Source organism: Phodopus roborovskii, unplaced genomic scaffold (assembly GCF_943737965.1).
Source record: "Phodopus roborovskii unplaced genomic scaffold, PHOROB, whole genome shotgun sequence".
NCBI lineage: Eukaryota > Metazoa > Chordata > Mammalia > Rodentia > Cricetidae > Phodopus > Phodopus roborovskii.
The window spans coordinates 10,328,452-10,344,974 of NW_026126416.1; the positions used below are offsets into that span (position 1 = coordinate 10,328,452).

The 16,523-nt window shown below is 45.3% G+C and overlaps 1 protein-coding gene across 1 annotated transcript in view; it reads right to left on the reverse strand.

Annotated features, from left to right (window-relative positions):
• Dtd1 (D-aminoacyl-tRNA deacylase 1) overlaps positions 1–16,523 on the reverse strand; it is a 175,480-nt gene that overhangs the window by 144,547 nt on the left and 14,410 nt on the right. Inside the window, exon 4 of the mRNA XM_051183259.1 lies at positions 1,732–1,838. Coding sequence (XP_051039216.1) covers positions 1,732–1,838 — 107 coding nt within the window. The remainder of the gene's footprint in view (positions 1–1,731; positions 1,839–16,523) is intronic.

A 16,523-nucleotide genomic window follows, 5' to 3' on the forward strand; every position in this document is an offset into this window, starting at 1 on the left:
AGGAAGAGTCAGTCAGGGGAGGAATAGACAAGAGCAAAGAGAGAGAAAGAGAGAGAGAGAGAGAGACCATAAAAGAGGGAGCCATTATAGAGTCAGAGAAAACTGACTCTAGAGAAATGTCCAGAGACCTACAAGGATGACCCCAACTAACAACCTGAGCAACAATGGAAAGGCTACCTTAAATGCTCTTCCCTGATAATGAGATTGATGACTAACTTATCCACCATCATGGAGCCCACATCTAGTAGCTGATGGAAACAGAAGCAAACACCCACAGCTAAACACTGAACAGAACTCGAATCCAGATGCAGAGAGGGAGAAGTGATAAGAAAATGGAGACAAGACCAGGCTACAGAAACCCACAGAGACAGCTGACCTGAACAAGGGGGAGCTCATGGACCCCCAGACTGATAGCTGGGAAACCAGCATTGAACCAACTCAGAACCACTGAACATGGGCCTCAGCTACAAGGCCTGGGTTGTCTAAGGGACCTCTGAGAGTGGAACCAGGATGTATCCCTGGTGCATGAAAGGACTTTGTGAGCACATTCCCCATGGAGGGATGCTCCCTTGACCTAGAGGCAGGAGGGAGGGCCTAGGCCCTACCCCAAATGACTTGACAGATTTTGTTGATCCCTCCTGGAAGGAATCACCCTCCCTGTGAAATGGGGGGGGGGAATGGGATGGGAGGTTGGTCAGGGGCATGAGAGGGAGAGAAGGAAAGAAGAAGAGAGGGAAGGATGGAGGGAGAGGGAACTGGGATCGATATGTAAAATAAGAAAAATAAAAAATAAAAAAGAGCACACAGAGGTCATAAGTTCAATTCCCAGCAAGCATATGGTGGCTCATCTATAGTGGGATTAATGTCTCTTCTGGCACACAGATGTACATGCAGACAGAGCACCCATACATAAAAATAAACAAATAAAATGTCGTCAGTAACGGCAACACCCTCAGTTCCGTTTCTGAAGCTTGATAATATTACACACATGGTCTGACTTCCCAGTCAATGCAAAGTGTCAGTGACAGAAGAAAACCGCTGCTCCATACCAGTTTCCATCATGGCTCTCCCATATGAATTCATCATTCTACTTTACAGCATCCTAGCAGGGAAGAATGCTAGGAAGGAAGAGCAGGAACACACCTCGGCCCACTGCCTGTCATGACTCATGTCCCTATCAAATGGATACGTTAATTAAGGCTTTTGTAAATGCTAAGCACAAAGGGACAACATAAATTTGCAAGGACAATCACACATCTCCTTTCTCTATTTTAATTACATTTTTCATGAACACTTATAGAGTTGGCAGTAAATCCAGGTCAGATGTTGCTTTAGAAAAATGAAGATTTATAAAGAAACTTGAGTGGCTCATCTACCCACACCTTGGACAAAGCACAACCCAGGTAACCACTCTGACTGGGTACACTGGCCAAGGCTGCTGCTCTGCTGCCACCAAGTGGCAACTGCATGCCATGACACCTAGTACAAGACCAGCCCAAAAGGAAAAACCAGACCCTTCTAAAAACACTTCCTCTGCTCGGTCAAGCCTACCACATGCTCAGGAGTGACGATGTAAACATGAATTCTTGAGAAGAACACAATTAAAATAAATATGAGGCTGAAGCCATGAGGTATTTCCTCAAGATGAGCACTACTGCAGAGACCAAGTCTAAGCCAACGCACATTCCTTACACCCACGAGATTGACTCAGTCTCCTGGCTTCAGGCTTACCTGCTTTGGGTCAGAGTTGGCAGCTCCAGGAGCTGGAGACTCCAGTTCTATAGTCACGGGCCCATCGTTCTGAATGTGCACCTGCATGTAGGCACCAAACTTGCCATCTGAAAGAACAATTCAAACAAATTCAAGAGTTGGAGTCGATAATATTACACACAGATATTACACATTATCTGTCCAAAGACCACATGTACAACAATGTAATAAAAAAAATCTGGCTACGGGGCCTGCCAGCCAACACAGGACAAAAAGGCCAGCCCCATGAAGGGTGTGGGAGGGAGAGGTGGGTAAACAGCACAGATGTTACAGCCTGCCCAAGAGAACTGGCAAGAAAGGCCTGCAAACACCAAGAAGGCCAACACAACATGAACAGGATGTCGTGCGTGGCAGGAAGGCAAACTGGCAAAGCCACTGAGGGAGGCCATTTTAGCCCCATATCTGGTAAAGGGGCTTCACAGCCATCCTCACTCCGGCCCACATGGCTTATGGCAGTCTTATGACTCCAACTCAGCATCTTTCTCCTGGAGCCACGCCTTCCACCGCCACATCAGTTTTCCCTCTGGTTCTTCCTACCCAGTTGACTTCCTCCTTAGTCTCATGACACACCAGCATTGGTTTTCTTCAGTGCACAGACAACAACACTAGAGATGGGATTAAAAGCACCCAAGCAACCTACCATCTTTATAGGCAAGATAATCTGGTCCCTGGTGGGGAGCCAAATGTGCCCAAATAGTAGTGACTTTCTGTGACCTCCTATAATTAAAGTGGCCGTTCAAATCAACAGAGCCTTTGTTTTATCCGTATCACACTAGCTAAAAAGACATCAGCTGGGAAGGAAATCATGTGTTTAATTGCATGCTAAAATTATGGCTACAATTAGTAGCAAATTTCACCATCTACACTCCTCAGGGAAGCTGCAGGCAGACTCAGGAGGAAGGAAATTATTTCCAACCTTGAATTTCTGTTGCCAGGATATACGGTGCATGCTTCTCCATGGTTCTCATTCCAAGTGGAGAGAAATTATTTTTCTTTTCCTGTTTTTCTTCAGTTGGGAACAGAACTATTATCTGAATTTCCATTTGTACACACAATAAATCCAAAGACAGGTTTTAAGAGGTCTTAAAATGGTAACATTTTTTTTTCCAGTCCAGATCAAAGGGTGAAGTCCCCAAGAAAAATTGTACTGGCCAGGGAAAATAAATACACTTTTAAAAATAAAAGACAAGAACATATCTACAAAATTACATCTGGTTTCATGTGGTGATATAATAGAGTTGTTCTTAAATATAAGTCTCAGAGTTCCACCCAGAGCTGCAGGACAAGCACGTGTCAAACATGTTTATGCCACATGTTTCAGGCATGAAAACAGCCAGCTGGGGCCCAACATCTACAAACTGGTCTCCAGCAGCAGCTGTGGAAGGCCCTTCCCAAGCAGGCTGGAAGCTCAGAATGACACGTCAGGGTTCACTGTTTACCTGGGAGGTTGGCAGACATGCGTCCCTAAGCAATGCCCAACTGACCCTTACCACATACCAAGAAGGTCCATGCTGCCAATCTGTGACCCAATAGCACAGTCATCACGAATGCAATGAGAGTACAAGAAACCTTGGCCACTAGTACTAACATGCCTATCACTGGCCATCACAGTAGATGGTCGATCTGGGAAACAACCCAGTCAATTTACCAGGTGAGAGGGGGATGTTACTGAAGGGAAATGGAGCAAACAAAAGGCATATGCTGCTGCTTCTTGGCCTGGTTAAGTGAAAGCTCTACTGTCCAGAGCATGGCCATGACCCACTGGGACTTGTCCCGCTCTGAAGACTGTTAGGGGACATGGTACTAGACAAGAGCCTTAGGCTAGCCTAAGCCAAGCCCAATTCCTACAGGCAGTCCCTGCCACCCTGGAAGTGTTCTCAGCACCCAGCCTTCTTTTCTGCTCCACTTTGGATCTGTTCAGAGCCCAATCGAGGAAGGAGGAGTCATCTCTGGGTACACAGGCTGGGACATGGAGAAACCGAGCAGCAGGAAGGCATGGGGGAAAAGAATGCATTCAAAGATCAGACCGTGGAAAGGTTAAGTTGCAGGCAGGGCTTTGACCTGAACCCTGGGGACTGTGTAGCGGAGCTCAAGGGAATGGCATTGACAAGCTGCTGGCATCTATCCTCATGTGCAGAGCCTGCTTCCATGGAGACAACAGCGCTTCTCAGCATCCCTCTCTCCTTAGAGGACATGGCAACACATGGGACAATGATTACAACACAGCAATGGATGTCTGGCTCCAGGCACCTGAGTGGCAGTGGCAAGGGCTCTAGGAACCTTCAGCAGAAACCAGAGTCTCCAGAAAAGACACCTCCTCAGCACATAGGGATAGCATGGGTAACTGAGCTTCTCAGGGCATGAATAGCTAGGCCTGAGTATAGAACTCCATTCTATACTGGAGGCCATGAAGAGGTCAAGAGGAGCAAACCCTAGACTCTTGCAGACCCTTCCAGGCCCCAGATCCCCTTCTGAAAGTGTTCTGCTTGGCTGTGCTACTTCTGTGCGTTGCCATGTCCCAGGCCCAGGACTTTATGACAAGAGGTATTAGAGAAGGGGATACACCTGTGGTTCAAGATAAAAAATGTCCCATTACAGGAAGGGGCCACCCTCAAACACAAACTACAGAGCCAAAAACATGTTTCTGAACGAAACAGCCATCAGGCTGGTAAACAAAATTCACCTCAACTGTGCAGTTATGATACTGAGTTTAGGTGCTGTAACCACAGATTCATAGCAATCAAGGAAATGCATCTTGTCTAACATAGAACTTCTAGGCAATGTCTCTGACCATTGGGCTTTGCTCAGACATCTTTGTGTTCTTCTGCAGTTCCTAACAACATTCTGCTTAGAAAGCCTCGCAGGAGGTTTAAGACCACCTCGACTCCTAAAGGAGGCACAGAGGAACCTGTGCTGGAATGCTGCAATGTTCAAGGCCCTGAAGGACCTATAAGGACAACCTTGTAACACAAGTATGCAAATATGTTGGACATGGTTGCTAAAATGAACCCATATGAGACCAGCCATGGATACCCTTCCACTGAGAGAAACTAGGTAGGAAACCAGGGAGGTTCTTCTGAGCTCAGACTTCTATTTCTTTGAACTTGGATGGGATGTAGAGTTTAATCTTGGTCTATAATTTATCCTCAGGTCTATGAGAAAGGTAGAGGGTTACATTCAAATCCTGTGCATGTCCACATTGCTGACCCTAAAGATGATTTCCTCACATATCTTATTCAGATGTGGGCTCTATTCAAACAGCCCTTTAACCTCACAGCAGAACTTCTGCTGGGCTGGGCAGAACTGGTCAAGACAGCTGGCTGCAGGATTGGAAACAACCCAGAGGTAAGTCTTTCCCCTTGGGAGCATGTGGCCACACACACACTGTTGTCCTTGTAATTACTGTTGAGTTTCCTTGATTGCTCTGAATCTGTGAGTCCAGCACCTAAGCTCAGTTAGAAAGACCCAGGTTAGCTGAGTCAAACTAGAACCCAGATGGAGAGGACAAGACCAGGCTGCAGAAACACATAGAGACAGCTTACCTGAACAAGGAGGAGCTAATGCCCACTAGACTGATAGCTGGGAAGCCAGCAGGGGACTGACTCGGACCCCCCTGATTATGGGTCTCAGCCAGAAGGACTGAGCAGTCTAAGAGACCTCAGACAGTGGAGCCAGGATGTATCCCTGGTGCACAAAAGGACTTTGCAAACATATCCCCCATGGAGGGATAACTGCCTTAATCTAGAGACAGGAGAGAAGCCCTAGTCCCTACTTCACAGGACCTGTCAGATCTACATGACCCCAACTGGATGGCACTCCCCTACATATGGAATTGGGGTGGGGGGATGGGAGGGGAGGGTGTTTAGAGTGCATGTGAGAGGGCAGAGAGGGTAAAAAGGAAGGGAAGGAGGGAGGGAGGGCTGGGGAGGGAGGGAGCGAGAGAGGGAGGGAGGGAGAGGGAACTGGGATCGACATGTAAAATAATATATTAAACTAAAAAAAAAAAAAAAATGCTTTGACTCCAAAATTTAAGTTGAAGGACAAGTTACTGGGGAAAAGGATTTCTATTTTTGTTTCCACAGAAAATGAAAAGATGTGGATTCCTTCCAGACTAATGTGGTTTGATCACGCCAGACCGCCTGAAACAGAGTACAAGCTGATCCTACATTCAAAACAGCAGGACAAAACAGCCCTACAGACTACAGCCAGGATATCTGAATCTTCTTCGAATCCCCCAAGACAGTGCCTCTTACCAGCAGGAAGTAGTTTGGAAAGAACGACGCCCAAACTCCCAAATATTGTGTATAAATGTTTGTTTTCATTTAATTGGACTGTTATATAAAATTAAATAAAATTAAAAAAAAAAGACCCAGGTTAGAACTTTAGGGAACAAAGGATGCACAGCAGGAATAGCCTCAGAGGCTCAAAGGTGGACCAAGAGGACTGAGCTAGGACCACCTCCCAAACAGGGCACCCCCATGGCCAAAAGGCATCTCTGCTCACAACCACCCTTCACCTATTCCTGTCCCCCCAGGAAGAGAAAGGCAGTCCTTAGGAAGGCATAATGCTTTCTCCTACCCCACACATGAACACAGACACAGACACACTGACACACACACACACACACACTATTGTCCTTATAAGTACTGTTGAGAAGTAAGAAAGCTTTCCCAAACTAAACATCTCCAGGGAGATGCTAACCATTGTGAGGACTGCCTGAGGGAGACCCAGCTGGAGGCAGGAGGGAGAAGCTGTCCCAAGAGTTAAGATGGCAGACTCTGATGTATTAGACTAGAGTGTCCTTAGCAAGAAGTGGCAGCCTGTTCCATGCACATGTCAACAGAGATCCTTGGGCCATTTGCTAAGGGATCAGATGTGACAAAAAAAAAGGAGCCATGGAAATTCTGACACTTTCAGACCATGAATTTACTATTTAGCAAAAGTAAAACGCTAAATGAAATAAGAAACCAGTAAAGTAGACAACAAATAGACCACACAACACAAAGTAAAGACATGGAAAGACAGAAGATTAAAGTAAAACACGGAAATAAAAAAGAACTAAATCAATTATAAGGTAGTTTTCAAAAAAAATAATAAAAACACTAAAAATAATCTGAAAAAGGTTCAACCACACTCTGCACATTAAAACTACAATGAAATTATCAAACAGGGGGAATGAAATCTTGAAATTAAAAATGCACTCTGTTGACAACATTATGAAGAAAGGAGAGATGTCATAAACTATGGAAAGGGCAGCACCCTCTGGCACAACTGTCAATCCCATCCTGGGTATATGACCTCCACAGAAGGTGGTATGTGTACAAATTTATTTTTTGCATCACTTTGGGGGTTGTATTGTATTAGTGTGTGTGTGTGTGTGTGTGTGTGTGTGTGTGTGTGTGTTGTGGACATGAGTGCATGGCATTGAGGTCAAAGGACAACTTCTTTCTGGAACCAGTTCTCTCCTTCCACCATGTGGGTTCTGAAGATCAAACTCAAGTCACCAGAGTTACAGAGTGAGCACTTACACTCACTGAGCCATCTCACAGGCCCCAATGAGCCACAGTATGCTCCTGCCATAAGCACTACCTGGCTGACAACAAAAAGATGTAGGACATCGGGCTAAAGTGCTGTGGGGAGACTTTAGGGCACAAGAGCACGCAGATAAAGACAGTTTATTGCATGCTACCTTTTACATTAAAAGCCAAACACTCACATTTGCTTGCATCTGCATCTACAATAGATAAACAGAAAAAGTAATATGTGTAGAAAGCTAGGGGAACAAGGCTGGACAGGGATAAAGGGTCACACTTTCCATTGTGGGACTGTGCAGGTTTAAACTTCTGCATCAAACCAGCTATTCAAACACAAGGAAAAAAGAAGACTCAGGTGTCCCAAGGTATCCCAATTTCAAATCAAAATGGTGTGATTCTGACATAAGGACAGAACAGTGAAATAAAACTGGGAGTCCAGAAATAAACCCCCAAAACAAAAAGCCTACAAAGATGTTTAAAGAAAAACTGTCCTTTCTGCAGTGGATGGAGACCACTACAGCTGGTCAAAATGCAGAGACTATGTGACTGTGGGGTGCCTACTCCCAGCTGACACATCTGGAATGCACTTCTCCACCTAAGGCTCAGGACAATCACAAAAGACAGAGCAGGAAAAATTGTAAGAGCCAGAGGACCAGGGCACCTGCTGTGAGATTGTGTCTTCTAAACATGGTAGGGAAGCTACACTACACCTAAGATCTCAACAGCATGGCTGCCTAAACAAGCCCTGCTTGATGACAACACCAGGTGACATGCAAACGAGGACAGGGGAAATGACATGAAGTCCCAGCCCTAGATAAAGAGCTCCATGCCATCAACTGACAACAGACAGGAAGAGAATCTGTTTGGTCCAGAGACAGGCCCCCTGACAGGCTATCCAATCTCGAGTGGTCTGCCCTAAACACACACACACACACACACACACACATACACACACAAGCAACACTAAACAGACCAGGTAGGTTGTGTGTGTGCATACTGAAATAGAAATGAAAATAAATGGCTGATGTTTAACTCAGAGGATGGGTGAAGGGCTAAACAACATAAAGAACCCACAAAGTGGATGGATTCCCTCAGGACACAGCAAAGGAAAACTGATTTAAAAAAAAAAAAAAAAAAAAAAAGACACATGTACTATTCATTTCTTCAGTAAAGTGTAGATGTGAAGAACATTAAAAGTCAACAAATTCATCAGTATTCCTGTATTTTCAAGATCAATAAGATTACGAATCCCTCTTATGACTCTTGCTGAGGGTGGAGTACTTGGACTAAACAGTGATGAATAGGGGTTTCATCTTTTAAAATACTGTCCTGCGAGGACTTTACTTCAAGACTCACTGTGTCTGTCACACTGCTCCCATGACGAGATTTCCCCTTTCTTCCTTTTTTGTCTTTTTTTTTTTTTTTTCCTTTTTTAATCTTAAACTTTATTTTGTTTTATTAGGGGAAGCAGAGGCAGAGAGCAGATACAAGGGGACAGGAGATGGGTGGGATCGAGATGCACAATGTGAAAGACACAAAGTATAAATAAAAATGAAACTTAAATAAAATACCGTCCTTATTTCTTTAAACTGAACTACCATTATAGACTGTGAAGAAAGAGCCAGGCTTGCGATTCATGATCAGGAGTGTGGAGGGAGTTAAGGATATGAGATTAAAAAAAGAAGAAAGAAAATAAGGATAGGAAGGAAGAGAAGCCAAGAGAGGGAGTGTGTTCATCAGGTAACTGCTACTATAACAAAATACCTGAGGCATTCACCTCACAAGAAGAAAAGGTTCTTTTGACTCATAGCTGCAGGAGTTTCCAACCATGGCATCTAAAGCCTGCCACTATGAGCCTGTGGCAAGACAAAGCATCACTACAGAGAGCACAGAGCAGAACAAAGCTGCTGCTTACCTCAGGGAAACAGGAAGAAGGGGGCAAGGGGTGGAGTGATGGAAGCACTTCCTGATTTTTCAGAGGACCTGAGTCCAGTTTCCAACACCTATATCCACAGCTCATAATCGCCTCTAACCCCAACTTCAGGCACTCAAACACCTCTCCTAGTCTCCAAGGGTACTGACACATATACAACACACACACACACACACACACACACACACACACACCAACAATAACAACTAAAATAAAATATTCTTTAAGAGAGAGAGAGGAGAGGCTTAAGTTCCAGTATCCCCCTCAAAGGCATGCCGCCGCCACCACCACCACCACCACCCCCGTGACCTCACTTCCTTCCACTGGCCCCACTTCCTAAAGTTCCCACTACCTTCCATAAGAGCCACAACTAGAAAACAAAGCTTTAGCATCTTTGATAAATGGGCCTTTAGGGGACGCTCGAGTTCCAAACTACCGAAGGAAAAGGAAGGATGAGACAGCAGTCATCCTCATGAGCCTGTCCTCATGCCATCACACCAGGTAAGACCATGAAAACCGAGGCACAAAATCTCCACCACCCACCAGCACTGGACTATGGGCACCACAGACACTAACTGCAGGTAAGAAAAGGAACTGCTAAGATTAGGTTGTTCTTCACTATGCAAAATCAATTAAGAAACCATCAAAAGACAGGAAGTAAGGGTGAAAGTGGGCTGGGTGGTGGTGGCACACACCTTTAATCCCAGCACTCGGGAGGCAGAGGCAGGCAGATCTCTGTAAGTTCGAGGCCAGCCTGGTCTACAGAGTGAGTTCCAGAACAGCCAGGGCTACACAGAGAAACCCTGTCTTGAAAAACACAAAAACAAAAACGGATGAAAGTGGAAGCAGGTCCCCATATGGGAAGAAGAAAGCCAAAGTATAGTCATGAGCTGATGTAAACTAAGTCTAAAAACAGAGACATGTAGGAATAAATAAGAAAGCCAGTTACTGAAGAGGGAAGGAAAAGACAAGAGTGACAGAAAATGCGAACCAATTTAGAAAAAAAAAAAAAAAAAAAAAATCAGTCACACACCTGTACCAAGCTTGCACACAGGAGCATAGGAGCATGTGCCCATCCCACAATCAGCCAGCCTTGCACTCGTCAACAGTAAAGACCAGACCCACACTGTAATTTTCTAAATTTATATTCAGAATAATGACTTTGCCTCACAGTTCTTGCCAAAGCCAGCATCTGCTAAAAGTTCACTCATGCTGCTAAAATGATTTAAGTAGTAAGAAGTGTAGGAAATTAGACAAATCCATAGGCATTAACTACTAACCACAGAGCAAGAACTAGATGTGGTCTCCTGGCTCCCAGCACCTTCTCATTGCATTATAAAGCTGCAGGAGGCCTAAACATAATGGATGTTCCATGCAGGGCACAGAGCTGGCCAATCACAAGCTACTACCTCCCTTAGTGCCTGTCCACATTGCCCTAGCTCTTTGCCCATGACAGATAAGAACCTACAGCAAGTGTAAAGGGAGTGGGAGTGCTTTATGCTATAGTAACTTCTGATTTGCCTAGGAGGCTTTCTTAGGTCCTGCTACACATGACTCACTGCTAGAATTAGAAGCTTTAGAAGCTTGGAAGGGTGGGCCCTTTCTTTTCAACCACTTCACATTGGTACAACATTTACTTTTCCATGACTCTAAAACAATGTCTATTTAGCACTCAACTTAGAGAGTGTTCCATGGCCCCTGTCAAATGTGCTCTCTACATTCATCTCAAAACTGGAGATCCCTGAGTGGCAGCATAAGCCACCACTGACTTCATTCCAGCGGCCACTCAGCCAATCTGGGGCTGAGGTTGTCAACCTTCCTAATGCTACGACCCTTACTACAGTTCCTCATGTTGTGTTGACAACCTTCTCGCCCCCCCCCCCCCCCCCCCCGGCAACCATAAGATTATTTTCATTGCTACTTCATAACTAGCTCATTCTAAAACAGAGGGGTAAGCGTGTCCACTTGTGTACTAGGACTTTTCTTCTAAGCAGTCATCTGAAGAAGCCAGACAGTGAGAAAGCACAAGGATCACGAGTGGGCCCTGCACCTCAACTGAGCAAAGCTGTCCGCTGGCCCTGGTGATGTGCGGGTGCCCATGAGCCAGACCAGAGGACATGAGAGCCTGGAGAATTTGCTCAGCCCCTTGCTGTCTGCTGCACTGGATGAGGCAGTGCTGGAGAGTTCACCTGGGTGGCGGCAAGGAGAAAAAAACTGGCAAGCTGACCATCCCAGCTACCACCCAGACTCAGAACCAGGGCTATGAGTTAGCCCACCCAACATCCACCTCATCTATGAACTAACTGCAGGAGTGTGAGAAGGGGACGGGCCTGCTGATCCAAAACTGCAGGATCTGCATGACACAGAATAACAACAGGATATACAAGATGTGTCCTAGCGAGGGCCATTATCAATAAATAGTACAGCAGAAGTCAGAGGCCTCGAACCAGACCAAAGACTCACAGCAATGAACACTTACAAGTAAAGATGTACAAACTCACTGGGACACACAACAGCTTCCATGCCCAGAATTTTTTGTTTGGTTGGTTGGTTGGTTTGGGTTGTTCTTTTAGATTTTTTTTTTTTTTTTTTTTTTTTTTTTTTTTGAGAAGAAGTCATAAGGGCAGAGAGCAGACGCAAGGAGACAAGGAAATAAGTAGGCTCAAGATGCATAGTGTCAAATCCACAAAGAATCAATCAAAAAGTTTAAAAAAAAAAAATCAAGAACCTAGGCAGCCTCCTTAATACCTATGCCCACTCACTGCAAGAGCACCAGTCATTAAAGGAGGCACCCATGACAACGGCTTCTGCAGTGAGTATTTCCTTACACCTAATGATAAATAAGAAAGAATACAGAAGCCAAAAGTGGTGGCAACCAACTAAAACCCCAGAACTTTGGAAATGAAGGCTGAAACAATAAGAGACAAGTTCGAGGGCAGCCTGAGCTACCCAGCAAAATCATGTCTCTAAATAAATAAGTAAGCACTAAAGAGTTCATTTACCACATAGGCTACATCAGAGCAGAGGTGGGTGTCTCGGGCAATGAGGGCAGTACAACAAGAACAAAATGGCCATCTACAGAGGAAAGGAGAAAGCTCTCAGCTCCGACACAAGCCCCCACAGTATCTTATGAAAATGACAAGGCAGCAACTCCTGCTGGCCAGCGCAATGACAAGTCCTCTGCAGTGTTGGGGGGCTTGGGGGTTTGGGGTGGATTGTTTGGGGGGGTTGGTTTGGTTTGGTTTGGTTTGGTTTAGTTTGGTTTGGTTTTTGGTTTTTTGAGACAGAGTTTCTCTGTGTAGCCAAGGCTGTCCTGGAACTTGCTTTGTAGATCAGGCTGGCCTCAAACTCACAGAGATCCTCCTGCCTCTATTTCCTGAATAGTGGGATTAAAAGTGAAGGGACCAGACCCATCACCCAGCTCCCTGCTTTAGTAGCTACGACAGGATGCAGAAAAGACCCAGCAAGATGTAGACCTCTGACTCTGCACATATTGCTGAGTTTCATACCTTCTGACCTGCCCCAGTCACTAGAAGGTCGGATACACTCCATGTGGCAAGGAACCAATCAGAAGTTAGCTGACAGGCTCTGGATGTTCTTTACAGGAACAGTGGAGTACAGAGCATAGCAACCGCCCTGGGAGGGCCTATAGGACATAGCAACTGTTGCAGACCCCTAGACACTCCCCTTGCTCTACCCAATAAATTCCCATTTCCTGCTCCTCGGCCCTTCTGGGTCCTTCTCTGCCTCACCCGCTGTGTCAGACAGACAAGAAACCAAATTAATACAGTTAACTCATTAAATAATAAAAGACTCGGTGATTTGGGGGTTCGGAATATGAGCAAAAGGAAAGTATACACGACCACCACCCAGCTTAGCAGTTTGCTTATTCTCCCATTTTCCCCACAAGCCCTGGGAGTTTGTTTCAGCAGCCCTGCAGAATATGAGGCTTTCAGAACAGGTGCCATGGCAAGGACTAGCCCCACCCACTCAGTGTCTAACACACAGGGTGTAAGCTGCATTAGTCAAGGACAGTCTCCTTCCTGCTGTGCTCTGTACCCAGCCCAGGACCAGGCCTGATGGACAGTATCTCACTGATAGAGAAATCACAAAGCTGCCTGAGTGGAAACTACAAAACCTGCAGTAAGAAGGACTTAAAACCCTGGAAAAATATCACCTCTCACTTAAAAGACAAAAAAAGGCATATTGTTCGTTTACAAATCCTTCATGAGGTTCAAACCCTTTACTGAATTCCCTGAGCACAGCACAGAGGGCAGAAAAGTCCCCACAGACCTGATGAAGGCGGAAGGATAGGAGAGAAGGCCAGAGAGGCCAGGTGAGCATTTCACAGTGGACTGATCACATCAGTGACAGCCTCTAGGGACGGATGCTCACCTGATCCAGGCTCTGTCACTCACTAAATAGCTACCCATGGGTTACCTGATACACCTCAGCTTCCTCATCAGTAAAATGAAGGTAATGTCTTGCCCACCTAAGAGTTGTGTTAATCCCAAAGATGGGAGAAGGACCACCACCCAAATCATCATGGCCAAATTAATTAAATTAATCAATTATTAAGGCAAGCTTTTTAATTCGTGAACACAGGTTGCCTCCCCCTGAGGTGGGACTTGAGAGGTCAACCTTGGATGTGAGGAAGATAAGGTTTTTATAGCTCAAGGATAAGGGGTTTCCAAATTGCAGATTTGGGAGGCAAAATAGGCATGGTTACATTAGAGAACATGGTAACAAGTTAGTCCTAATGACCACCTGAAACAAAGACATGGTTGCCATGTGGGCATAATAAGGTGCATGTAACAACCCTGTTGAAACAAAGGCAGGGTTGCAAGGTAGTTATAAACAACTTTTTAAAACAAAGATATAAATGCCATTCAAACCTAAGATGGAGACAGACTGGTTCTTAGTTTGTTGTGAAAAAGCAAGTGGGTAATCAATGGGAAGTGCTTACTCTGCACAGGGTCTAGATGATACAAAGCCCCCAATAAGAGATGCGGTTTGGATGCTATGTACTGACTACTACTATAAAGTGGGGTAACATACCTAACTTGCCCGTGGGGGCGCCCATTCTATGTAGGTCCAGGAAAGAGCTCATGGTTACATCACCATCACAAACAGTGGAAAGTGAGACAATAGACTTCATTGCCTGGCACATGAACCACTGCTGGACTGAGTGGGAAGAGCTATGACTATCAAGAAAATGTATGTAATCCAATGGGCACTTGCTGGGAATGGGAAGGAACAAATTATAAATGCAAAATAAATGTTCAACCATGAAAGGAGAAGGAAATGAAAAAAATGTTAAAACTAGTTAAAATACTTTACATTTCAAAGTTGCTGAAGTGGCCCTGAAAAAAATGCAAAAATGAAGAAAACGTATTCAGCAGTTCATTTGCAACCTCACATCTCTTTAGCTCAAAGGCTTCCCACGAAGCTGGAAGCCAAATTCTCAGAAATAATCAAAGGCAGTGAGCATGGAAAACACACTGCACTCCTCCCATTGCAGGCTGGAGGGGAGCTACAGCCAGAAGAGAGAGACGCTCTGTTGACAAAACCATAGCCATTCCAAAACTCCAAAAGTTGCAGGGATTTTGGCTAGAACTCTACACTTTTTGATTCAAAATTCATGTCATGTTTCCTAAAAGTAATTAGACAATCATTTCCCATGAGTTTAAATTCTGACCCATTATAAAATGACATTGTTTACAGCACATTACTTCAGGCCCTTCATATAATGGATAAAAATTCATACTACTTCAAAGCTGAAAGCATCTATTATATATGAACCGCTCCTCTCTAAGGACTGGGATGGAAGCTGTTTTGCATTCAGTCAAGCATGTCATAAGCAGTGTTGATGCCCCCCCCCCATTGAAAGTGCCCCTGAAATACATCCGAGATTTCACGGAAATTGGATATTGGATGATGCTATGAACATTCCACAGCAGGAAAGACAATGCTGACAGTTCCCAAGCCTTGGCTCTGCGAAGAAGTAACTCCTCCGAGAACCGCTCACTTGAATTAGTATGTTTACAGCAAAGCTAGGTCAGAGGACCCCAGAGACGCACCCATGAGCTATCTCATGAAAGGGGTTAGTTCTACATGAGGCCATTTCCAGAAGAAGCGGAACTATCCTCCTCTCTCTGAACCCAAGGAAAGGCTGGGATTTGATTCAAAGCACAAAATTACTGCACATGTGTCTTCATGACAAATGGACACATTTTACAAGGAAGAGAATTAAAGAAACACAACCCACATACATACAATAAGAAGAAGAAAGAGAGAGAGAGAGAGAGGAAGGAAGGAAGGAAGGAAAGAAGGAAGGAAGGAAGAAAACAAGGAAGGTATTTAGAGCTGGAGAGAGGGATCAGCAGGATATAGCCAACTTCTTCACCCTTCTGATCAGAGACAAAAGCCTGGCAACTTAAAAACAAAGGCTTTCCAGCCTTCTGTCTCCCACCAGCAGGCCCCCTGCTGATGGACTGGCTGAGGAGCTCAAGGCCTGCTCAGGACTGGTTGAAGGGACATTAGCCCACTAGAGCATGTAGCTCTGGAAGGTTTTGCCCTTCTCCCCATTCCCTCCTCCTTGCTAAAACAGTTAGATTACATTCCTAAAGCCAGCCACCAAGGCCTCTTCCCTTATTGGGCCACTTCCTCCTCCTGAGGCTGACCACCAAGGTCCAGCAATCAGAATCCAACTTTGGCTGACCTAATTAACATGCCCAATTAAAATTATACCTCATCCTAACACGGGTTTCTCCCCTTAACTTTTATAAACCACCATTTGCCTATGTTCCATGTCTGCCCCCCTCTATACAGGGGCAGTCCTTTGTCCCTCCTGGACAAATATCCATGGCCCCCTGTTGTGATCCATGCAGACCTGGCCCGGCCTCTCCCCCACCTGCGCATAGCAGGTGTATGTACCCTGGCCCTTTAAAAGGAAAATTCCACCCACTTCTCTTTCCCCTGTTCCCCTGAAAAGGCAGACAGGACTTTTCCTGACCCCCTCTTCTCTTCTGTCCTCTCTCTGTCTCTGTCTCTTTACTTCTTTTCTCTTTCCTTCCCTCATTTTCTCACCTCCCCTCAATAAAACTTTCAATATGAGTCACGTCTACAGGCCTCTGTTTCCCATCTGCCCGCCATCACCAGCTGCAGGTACAGCCATATGCGCTCCCAGCCCTTTACACTGTATTCCTACCACCCTTTCCCTAATCCCCTTCCCCTTCTCCCTCATCCTCTACCTCCTTTACCATCCTAGCCCATTCTAACACTCT